This window comes from Paramormyrops kingsleyae, chromosome 1, assembly GCF_048594095.1.
Source record: "Paramormyrops kingsleyae isolate MSU_618 chromosome 1, PKINGS_0.4, whole genome shotgun sequence".
NCBI lineage: Eukaryota > Metazoa > Chordata > Actinopteri > Osteoglossiformes > Mormyridae > Paramormyrops > Paramormyrops kingsleyae.
Window position 1 is genome coordinate 47737468 of NC_132797.1, and position 11082 is coordinate 47748549.

The 11082-nt window shown below is 41.4% G+C and overlaps 2 protein-coding genes and 1 long non-coding RNA gene across 4 annotated transcripts; all 3 read right to left on the reverse strand.

The window, feature by feature from the left end:
* Positions 1-433: 433 nt before the first annotated feature.
* On the reverse strand, positions 434-1750 carry LOC140578787 (uncharacterized). Its single transcript, XR_011983059.1, has 3 exons — positions 1687-1750; positions 1265-1345; positions 434-724 (listed from the first exon to the last, which is right to left on the reverse strand). It is a non-coding gene; the product is annotated as an uncharacterized lncRNA (long non-coding RNA).
* Positions 1751-3807: 2057 nt separating this feature from the next.
* Positions 3808-5086, reverse strand: LOC140592142 (uncharacterized). The gene is made up of 6 exons (XM_072714833.1): positions 4874-5086; positions 4636-4788; positions 4413-4550; positions 4260-4319; positions 4047-4175; positions 3808-3867 (listed from the first exon to the last, which is right to left on the reverse strand). The coding sequence occupies exons 1-6, from the start codon at positions 4964-4966 to the stop codon at positions 3808-3810; spliced, it is 633 nt and encodes a 210-aa protein (XP_072570934.1). The 5' UTR covers positions 4967-5086.
* A 3-nt stretch (positions 5087-5089) lies between these two features.
* On the reverse strand, positions 5090-9129 carry LOC140578788 (uncharacterized). Of its 2 annotated transcripts, XM_072700686.1 has the most exons (8): positions 9022-9129; positions 6983-7033; positions 6611-6725; positions 6423-6483; positions 6237-6340; positions 5877-6149; positions 5691-5784; positions 5090-5401 (listed from the first exon to the last, which is right to left on the reverse strand). In XM_072700686.1, exons 3-8 carry the CDS (start codon positions 6707-6709, stop codon positions 5355-5357), a joined length of 678 nt encoding a protein of 225 aa, XP_072556787.1. In that variant the 5' UTR covers positions 6710-6725; positions 6983-7033; positions 9022-9129; the 3' UTR covers positions 5090-5354. The 2 variants fall into 2 exon arrangements, with proteins under 2 accessions (XP_072556787.1, XP_072556786.1); XM_072700685.1 differs by lacking the exon at positions 5090-5401 and having other exon boundaries at positions 5432-5784.
* Between the last annotated feature and the right edge of the window lie 1953 nt (positions 9130-11082).

An 11082-nucleotide genomic window follows, 5' to 3' on the forward strand; every position in this document is an offset into this window, starting at 1 on the left:
CACACTGATTTGATTCTGTTAATCTTGAAGAAATATTTACAATGCCCATGTGTGTAGGAGGGGCATCATCAGCGTCGTCACTGAGAAAAGTAACTGGGACAAACTCATAGGTGGTATTGGGACCGCGATTCTCAAAGAGCTTGTATAGGTGCTCAACCATGTCCGTCAGTTTGCCAAAACTCATCATAATTGCAGTTCCATCAGGATGGGGCAGACCTGCTGAACATCTGGAATGTGAATCAAACAGTCCATATGTACCTGATCTGTCCCGAAAAACTGCAATGCATTCTGGACTCACAATAAGTAAAGCATGGTTAACATTTTCTGACAAACACTCCAGTTGGGTGGCAAGGGGCAAACCCAGTCCTCCTTGATGTAGCAGGTGACCCACTCTTACATTTTCCGCGTGTACATTATACATACATCTGTCTGTCAGTACCTGTTTTGGCATTTCTTCGACTGTGAGGTGGTCATCAACGAATGTGCCATCCAGTAAGAGCTGCTGTTTAATACCAATGTAAAGTGCATTTCCTTTTTGAAGCACTGTGTCAAGTGACATTGTTTCAAGCTGTACTCCCTCATTGTGGTAAGCCAAAAAAGTAAGAGCCATGCATGTGCACTGGTGACCACGGGAAAAAGTACTGTATCTCTCGTCTGCCTGGGAATGTGTCGCTCTCACTGACTGGGTGGGTAGACCACTGACGCTGCTGTTCATAGCTGAATGCTGTAATGACAAAGAAAAGTATAATTTTTATAGTCCTACATTTATTTCTGTTGCTGCTGACAATTTTAAAGTTATACCCGTCATAATCAATCAAAACCATTTAAATAACCATTAACATCTTTTGTACTTAACCGCAGTTGACATTTCACTATGTGTACTAGGGTTGGGGCCATTCATGGACTGAAATGAAAATGTACGGTGAATTCCAATTTACTTTTTGCAATTAATGTACAGTTCTATGTCTCATTTACTTACGTTTCATTAACTATTTTTCATGTATTCCTTTGTATTTGTAAGGCACTGTGATTAAAATTACAATGTATGTTACTACATGTAATCACAAACACATGCTCAAACAGCAAGAAATAGAAATTGGTGTTCACTGAATTGAATTGCACTTCCTGACAGTCCAATTTAATTGTAATACACTTTCCTGTTATTAAATTCTACTTCCAATTGCATTTTCTTATGTAAATTGAAATTGTTGAGCTCATTCCTGAATTGACCGCAACCCTAGTGTACAGGAAGCATGCAAATTACCTGGCTGCTGAGGTCCAGCATGCTGTCCAGTAGGATGGTGGATGAATCAGCACCAGTGTCCTTCATTAGCACCACTCCTAACTAAAATGGAAATGGTTAGTAAAGGAAGAACATAGTAAATATGTACATTTGTGCTATTGATTCTCTCTGTGATACACATGTACATGAGTCACATTTGACATTTCAAAATTTGAGTTGCTGGGATGTGATTTAAATAGTGAAACCAAAATTCTTAAACATAGGCATATTCACTGCGCTATCCTCAGAAAAAGAAAAGGCAACTATAAGTTGAACATGCTGTCTGTTGCCCCTAGGATTATCTTTTTAACAGAGCATTACCGTAAATCCAATAACCATTAATAATTTGTGTAGTTTTGAAACATTTGACATTTTAATATGTGTGTACAGTGTATGAAAACTACCTGGCTGATGTGATCCAGTGTGCCATTCTCTGGTGGCACAGCAGGTGACTCAGCACCAACGCCCTTCAACGGCACTCGTCCTGGCTTGCAAGGTGTTGGCCTGGTCAACTCCCTCGCTGTCACGTCCTCCTAAAAGTAAAGTAATTAGTGAACTGTATGGAAAGGACAGAGTAAATATATGTACTTTTGTTCCTTTGACTCTGTGGAATTGTCATGTTGTGTACATGCACATGTGTATAATCACATTTGATGTTTCACATTTCAACCGCTTTGAATGTGATTCAAACAGTCAAACCACAATGCTTAAACCTAGGCTTCCCTCAGAGAAAAAGTAGACAAGTCTAAAGTTAATGTACTATACGGTGCTACTATGATTATCTGGAAAATACAACAACTGCATTTGCAGTGCACCATGTGCATTAAATTTAAACAAAGAAGAACTACCAGTATCATTGCATTTGAAATGCAGAAAACAATTTAAAATAATCATCCCTAATCGTAGTTATTAACTAGTCAAACTATGACACACCTGCTCCTCCTCCAGTGTCTTCTTGGATGCAGCAGGTCTCCGCCGATGGTCCACCGTAGATGTCTAAGAAATGACAAAGCATAAGAAAGATTGTTGCCGCCAAGAGGAACATTCAGAGAAGTGAGCTGTGTGTTGCCCCTATGATTAAGTTCTTAAGACAGCATTACCATTAATCCATTAGCAATGTTTGTACTTGCGAAACATTTGACATTTTAAAAACTATGACACACCTGCTCCTCCTCCAGTGTCTTCTTGGATGCAGCAGGTCTCCGCCGATGGTCCACCGTAGATGTCTAAGAAATGACAAAGCATAAGAAAGATTGTTGCCGCCAAGAGGAACATTCAGAGAAGTGAGCTGTGTGTTGCCCCTATGATTAAGTTCTTAAGACAGCATTACCATTAATCCATTAGCAATGTTTGTACTTGCGAAACATTTGACATTTTAAAAACTATGACACACCTGCTCCTCCTCCAGTGTCTTCTTGGATGCAGCAGGTCTCCGCCGATGGTCCACCGTAGATGTCTAAGAAATGACAAAGCATAAGAAAGATTGTTGCCGCCAAGAGGAACATTCAGAGAAGTGAGCTGTGTGTTGCCCCTATGATTAAGTTCTTAAGACAGCATTACCATTAATCCATTAGCAATGTTTGTACTTGCGAAACATTTGACATTTTAAAAACTATGACACACCTGCTCCTCCTCCAGTGTCTTCTTGGATGCAGCAGGTCTCCGCCGATGGTCCACCGTAGATGTCTAAGAAATGACAAAGCATAAGAAAGATTGTTGCCGCCAAGAGGAACATTCAGAGAAGTGAGCTGTGTGTTGCCCCTATGATTAAGTTCTTAAGACAGCATTACCATTAATCCATTAGCAATGTTTGTACTTGCGAAACATTTGACATTTTAAAAACTATGACACACCTGCTCCTCCTCCAGTGTCGTCTTGGATGCAGCAGGTCTCCGCCGATGGTCGACCGTAGACGTCTAAGAAATGACAAAGCATAAGAAAGATTGTTGCCGCCAAGAGGAACATTCAGAGAAGTGAGCTGTGTGTTGCCCCTATGATTAAGTTCTTAAGACAGCATTACCATTAATGCATTAGCAATGTTTGTACTTACGAAACATTTGACATTTTAAAAACTATGGCACACCTGCTCCTCCTCCAGTGTCGTCTTGGATGCAGCAGGTCTCCGCCGATGGTCCACCGTAGACGTCTAAGAAATGACAAAGCATAAGAAAGATTGTTGCCGCCAAGAGGAACATTCAGAGAAGTGAGCTGTGTGTTGCCCCTATGATTAAGTTCTTAAGACAGCATTACCATTAATGCATTAGCAATGTTTGTACTTACGAAACATTTGACATTTTAAAAACTATGGCACACCTGCTCCTCCTCCAGTGTCGTCTTGGATGCAGCAGGTCTCCGCCGATGGTCCACCGTAGACGTCTAAGAAATGACAAAGCATAAGAAAGATTGTAGCCGCCAAGAGGAACATTCAGAGAAGTGAGCTGTGTGTTGCCCCTATGATTAAGTTCTTAAGACAGCATTACCATTAATGCATTAGCAATGTTTGTACTTACGAAACATTTGACATTTTAAAAACTATGACACACCTTCTCCTCTTCCCATCTCTTCTTGGATGCAGCACGTCTCCGCTGATGTTCCATGGTAGATGTTAAATCACAAAGAAAAAGAAACATTTTCTTATACCATTTGTTAGTGTTTTTTGCACTAAAAACCGGCAGGATTAGCATTGTTTAAATGCTGTTGTGTAAGCAACCTGAAAATATCTTGTGACTGTTACACAAACATAAATAAATTTAATCCAAATTACCTTCCTGCTCTTCGTACCACCTGTGGATTCCAAAGCGCCAGATGCTGGAACAAAGCGGTCCATCTTCTCCTGAACTGCAGGGCTGAACCACACCGGATTTAGGGGGATGGAACACTCCAACAAGTTTCCCTGTCAAGTAAAATTTCGCAGAGATGAGATATATATATATATATATGACATAAGCATGCACAATTTATTTGTCATATGTAGTACCTGCTGGCCAGCCATCCTCCTACTCTCCTGAGTGTGTTCACCCTGCACGCGCTGCCTCTTCTATTGTGATTAAAAAACAAAGTCTTGTTGGAGAAGTACTGATCAAACATCCCGTAAAAAATAGGCCACCAAGTTACAGCATGCATCCATTACCTGCTGAACAAGCGTCCAGTCGAACGGGTTGGAAGCACGTGGCACAGTCACCTCGCCAACCACAACCAACTTGGGGGAGACTCGTCTGACCACTGGTGGTGAAGTCTTCAGGGTAGCTGGTGCCTTAGAAGGAGCCGCCTGCAATTCAAAGAGTTTGTTTAGGCTCCATAGACCGCAATGTGGTTGCATATAAGCTGCAATGCATGTAATGGACCATCATTACCACAACCAAATTGGGGGGCACTGGTCTCTCCACTGGTGGTGAAGTCTTCGGAGAGGCCGGTGCATCTGGAGTAGCTGCCTGTAGTTGCAAAGAGGCAGCATCCCAGAGCAACCATGTAAGGATCTCCATCCCTACATTGTCACTTAGGTGCACCTGCCAGACATAGTGACACGTAAACAAATGTAGACATTGACAGTAAATCTTCATTAGCATTTTTACAGCAACATGTTTTACGTACGCCATCTTTGCACCACAGCTCCAGGCGACTCAGCGGGAAGTGTTCAGCAACGGATAGGTACCGAATACCTAGAAGAAAAAGCAGTTCAACCATGAATCTTATTTCTAGCCAGCCTAGAATTTTGTAATACTGCACAGATAAAGTAGAAATGTGTAGCAAGAGAAGAAAATATTAATTTAATTTCAGATGAAATTAATTACGATTTACTGTGTGCTGAAGGACAAATGTCATTGCTCAACCAAGGAAATTTTAGACTGCAAAAACATGTTGATCGTTATGACAGAAACACTCGTGTGGCAAAAGAGTCACTTTTCCCCGAGTGAGGGGGTCTATTAACACAGGTAAACTGAGGAATCAAACAGGTGAACTTAGGTAGGGCTGGGGGCGCAGTGGTTTTGGCTGCAAATAAGGCTTTGGCAAAGGCGAGGGGTCCGTGAGGACTGGAGGGCAGGAACGGAAACAGGACAAAGGGACGCAGAGGTCAACAAGTGGCACCGACAGGCGTGGCTTGTAGGAACAGAACTCGAGCTGTGGGAAGAGAACAGAGAGAGCCGCTCGGCATTTGCCGAGCGGGACACAACAACAATACCTCGCCCCGTGTGTGGGGAGACAATCCTGTTTAAGGGATCCCACGCAGGTGCGGCTTGTTAGCCCTCATCCGCAAGGTGGTTTGGGATGTGGGTGTAACATTGATATTTCATTGACAGTAACAAAACAGCTCCCCAAATAATGGTAATAGCTGTCTTTTTAAACTTTTAAAGCAATTTTGTATTTTTGTTAAATAGTCTTCTGAAAAAGAGCAGTGTTTTGTACATACCCTCCTGAGCGGCCACACGATGGTACTCCTGGCGCAGGAGACGTTGCACTGCTTCATCCACGGTGAGACGTGTAGGGAAATCCAGAACAACCACCTGTATTTATTTAAGAAGAATAACAATCATTTAAACAATATTTAATTCGCAAGATTTCAATGAACGAATGCATTGAAAAAATAAAGAGTTACATTAGGCCAGCGGTTGCAGAGAGTGGTGAGCAGCCTCCTGAAGTCAGCTCCAGCCTCGGTGATGGTCCTGCTGGCGGTCAAGTTGTTGCTGGGTGCTAACACGCAGACTACCTCGGGTGTCCGAGGAAGAACTGCATGCAGCACCTCACGCCTCAACTCAGCCGCGCTCGCCCCTGGAGTCGACATCAAGCCGAAGGAGAGTCGGCCCTGTGGCATGGTGACAAACCCATCTACGATCGCTCGCAAATGGGAGTCACCAACCAACAGAGCCAACTGCAAAAGGAAAAGCACAATACATGATTGAAAATGGCCAGTTAATCGTGAAGGGCAAAATGTATGTAAAGAACAAAACAGAATTACCTTCTTCTCCGGGTCCTCGGCTGGAATAACCAACTTGTGGCTCCGTCCAGTCACACGAGATAGTGGCCACCGCCTCACCCGATGACGAAAGCCAGTCCCACGGCCTATTTAGAGACACACAGAAACCAAGATAAAACTTTCAATTCTTGGAGCAGTCAACGAAATGAACACACAAGCACTACATACGTGAAGAGAGGTATGATGCCATCTGCTGGGGTTCCTCTTGGAAGGCCGTGGAACGTGACACCTACAACAGGTTTTCATCAAAGTTTTTGATAAGTACAATGGCATCATGACACTGTAACAAAGTAAAATTACTAGCAGCCACTGTCATGAGAACAGAAGAAGACTTTTCTGATTTGTAGGTTAGATACCTCCTTGGTGACGTCATATGGGCAAATCGGAGGATCTGCCAGGTCCAGCTTCCTCCATCTCTTCTTGGCAGCCTCTGAACGACTCCCTTTACGCGGCATCCTCTCTGGTGTAAACCTGTGAAATACACGAAAACTGGCAAGAACAAGGTTATCTCCACCCAAAGTGGATGGAGAGCAGACAAGCAGAAAAATGTAAAAAATGCAGTTATGGAACAACTTCTAGAAATATGTATATGTTTTTTGTAGGTAGTGTGTGTGTGTGTGGGCACGGGAGGTGTGGATGTGTGTGGGTATTTAAAATGACAGTTATTAATGGATGTGTGTTAAGGTTTTTTTTCTCTTTTTTGTGGTAATGTGCTGACTGCAATGTACTTGATGATCTGTGGTGATGCCAAAGCACAGCAGCTCTCACAGAATGAGGAACTGTAAAGAGAAGCAGAATAGATTGGTATTATTTGTACTGTAGAACATTACTTAAGAGGAAAAACTGTTTTAGCAAGAAACCCGAGTGCAATGAAATAGCCTACATTGTAGTTTCACATAGCCTGTTCGACATAGTTGATCAAACACAAAAGCCATTATTGTGAACTGCTAGTTTTATCCATAGTGCCCTGAATTTCTCTTCTCGACATGTGAGTTTATTTAGGAAACCATCTCAACACAAGGTGAAAGGTCAAACCATATGTATAGCAAGCCACGATGCAGTGTAGAATTTATTTTTGTGTTGCTGTGGCAGCCTCTCTGAAGCCTGAACTCTAATAACCACTGCACTATTGAAACTGACATGTCTTGAAAGTAACACTTAGGCAAATGAGAAATATAATTTAAAGAATTCATGTAATTAAATTAAAAGGTGTTGACACAGTAGTAGTTTAAGGATGTGCATAATTATGGAACCAGAGTATTATAAGTTTGTAGAGCAGTGTGTAGACTTTTTATATGAAATATATATCACAACATACTCTGCTAACATACTCGATTATTATTAATTATGGAATGACACAGAAAGGCCAGCAAAGCAGTCACAAACTCTGTCAGTTATACAGTGATGCCAACCACAGCATGACAATACCCTCACAGCACACAGAGCTATTAAATACTGACTTAGTTACCTGCCAAATGTAAGAATGCTTAGATTTTTTCATTCATTCATTAAGCAATGCAATTGTACAAAACTGCAGGAACATTCAATAAACTTCAATACAGAAATGCAAATCAATAAGGATTTTTTAAAAGACATTTACACATTTAGCAATACAAGTTTCTTGTAAGAAAATGACATTCAATACAAAGTACTTCATACATAGACATTCAATACAAAGTACTTCATACATAGAATACTACATCAGTACATTGAACGTGTAAGTCCTTTTTTTGCACATTTCGCACCTCATTTCATTTCAGTTCATTTGCACAACACCCACTCATACACGTAAGGGATAATGTACATTATCCTGCTTATTACACGGCTACTTGCCACATAAGGGAAAAAACTGGACATGAATATGAATTTGAAACATTTTATTGGCATATTTGTTTTAAATTAACATTTTTAAACGGTAAAGGGATTGAGGGATTATAAACATACTAGTAGTACCGGCTATGCGTTATTACTTTGGAGCGGTTATTATTTGAAAAGAACGAACCTGCAAATGTCTCAACTGACCAATCAGAATCAAGCATTCCAGAGAGCCATGTAATAAAACGAAATAACATGTCTGTGTCCAAAATCACACACTGCATTTCACATACTATGTGAATTAACCTTATCAAACCTAAGGTACTTTGAGCTATTTTTGTATTCCATTAGATTTAGGCTTATTATATCGTATGGACATAAGTTAGCAACATATGATTTATGGTTTTGTTTTCAGGACTTTCTGGGCTACTCAGATATATAATAATTTGATGTGTACATACAATATTATGGTTTTCATGAGGAGAAATGAGTCGCGAGTACAGTAAAATCCAGTTATAACGGACTTCAAGGGACTTGGCAAAGCAGTCCGTTATTATATCCAAAGTTCGTTATATCTAGGGTTGCTGTACGGCCAGAACAGAACTACAGGACACCATTTACTCCTGCCACACCCCAGCAGACAACCTTGTGACATAGATTATTATATTTTACGTGTAGTAATCTAACTTTACCTGACCAGATGCATGACTATTAATAATCACCGGCACGCCAGGCGCCTTGTAGCCGGAGCTGCATGTCCGTTATAGCCGAACAAAACTACAGCTAAAAGCTGTATAAGGGACATGCTTTAGGGGGAAAGCGGAGAGCACGCAAGGTCCACACAGAAAGGCCAACCAAAGGATCGAACCGAGATCCTTCTCCGATAAACACTGCGCCACCGTGCAGCCACAAACTACAGTTGAAAAGGTTAAATAAAAAAGCAGATGCTTACCAGCTCGACGTGTGACGTTTAGATAGTCAGGAAACTCGTAGCAATGCAATATGAAATCCAGTAGCTTTTGTCTCAACCAACCGCCAAAACCACCTGCAACTTCCAGAAAGATCTGGGAAGTTATATATGGTATGAATAAATCATTCGTATTGGACAATTCTTTTCATCCAACATCCAATCATATGTGAGTAGTGGCACATAGCAACGGCATAGCAACCACCTTGTATGCATGCAAGCGATTCTCGAAGTCTTGACCTAGTCTAAACGGGGCACATATGACTCAATGTGGGCGCGCATTAGGGGTGGGCGATATGGAGGAAAATATTATATCACAATGGGTTTATATTTAAATCACGATTTTATCAGGTTTTTAACATGGGTTTGTGACGATTTTTTTTTTACTATTGTGCAAATGATTGAACAATGCAACCAAATTATTTCTAACTATAAAGCATTTAGGCACGCACGTCTTCAGGCTTCGTGTAAACAGGTGTTATGCCGAAAAACGCATCCCTGGCGAAAAACGCATCCCTGCCTTATAATGCATACTGGTGTTCTGACGAATTGAGCTTTTAAGGGTTTTGACAATGTAGCTCAACTCGTGTCAGAACAGCGACCAATCGGTCATTTAGAGACAGGCATGCATTCTACGGCAGGGATGCCTTTTTCGGCATAACACCGGCAAATCAACTTCCGGCTTTTGTACGCCTGTCATAAATCCGAACGACAAGTCACAACGCTGTCATTTATAGTTTTTAATCTTTATGGTTATATATATTTTAACAGTAGTGTCATACGCCTTTGTCAGAGATAACTTAATTAAATAAAATGGGTTTATTGTGTGTACCCTAGTATTAAGTGTTAAATCTTAAAATATTCATTCACCCTAGAAATGCATGTCCCGTATGTTGAAATCTGTGTGCTTCTGTTACCATTAGGCTACTGTCTTCTAATTGTATTTTTTATTTATCTATCCTTTGTTTAACTAGGAAGGTTCCATTGAGATACAATATCTCGTCTTCCAGGAAGTTCTAGCTAAGATGGCAGAAAATAAGAAAAGTAAGACAAACGTTTCATGTATGAACATACATACAGAGATGATTAATATGAACACAAACTGAAAAGCATAGAAATACTAAAGCTATACATATAATAAAATTAAGTTATATTGAACAATGACACTGTTGTTTAAGCTCACAGTTTAAGAGATTTCTAAACACAATCAGGGAAGGCAAGGAGTCTAAATTCAATATATTTTGCAATATATTATATAAGCTGGATTTTCTCAGTTCTGTGCGTGTGGTGGGAGGCTGAAAGAGAAGTGTAACTGATGAACGGGTACAGTATGTATTAGTGCAGAATGTGTTGGATTGGGGCGGTGTGTGGGTGGGAGTTTGTGGGTTGGGGGAGCGTGTGTCTGAGTGCTACTTGGGATGTGTCTATATCGGTGTTTGTGGGTATATAGGTGGGTGTTTGTTAGTGGGAAATGTGTGTGTGTCAGAGGATGGATAGGCGTAGGTAGCTAGTGGATAGGTTGATAGGTAGTTGCTAAGCATTGCTAGACAGCAGCTAGGGTGTCGATAAGTGTTGCTAGGTGGTTACTAGGGTGCTGCTAGGCATTACTAGGTGGTTGCTATGGTGTCGGAAGGCGTTGGTACGGTTTCGGTAGCTGGCTGCTAGGTGGTTGGTAAGGTGTTGCTATGCAATTATAGGTGGTTGCTAGGGTGTTGCGTGGTGGTTGCTATGGTGTCAGAAGGTGTATGTATGGTGTGAGTAGCTGGTTGCTAGGTGGTTGTTAGGTGGATGCTATGGTGTTGCTATGCAATTTTAGGTGGTTGCTAGGGTGCTGCTAGGTGGTTGATATGGTGCCAGAAAGTGTTGCTAGGGTCTCAGTAGCTGGTTGCTAGGCATAGCTAAGTGGTTGCTAAGGTGTTGCTATGCATTTCTAGGTGGTTGCTATGGTATTGCTAGGTGGTTGCTAAGTACTGCAAGATGGCTGTTACGGTGGCAGAAGGCGTTGCTATGGTCTAAGTAGGTGGTTGCTAGGCATAGCTAGATGGT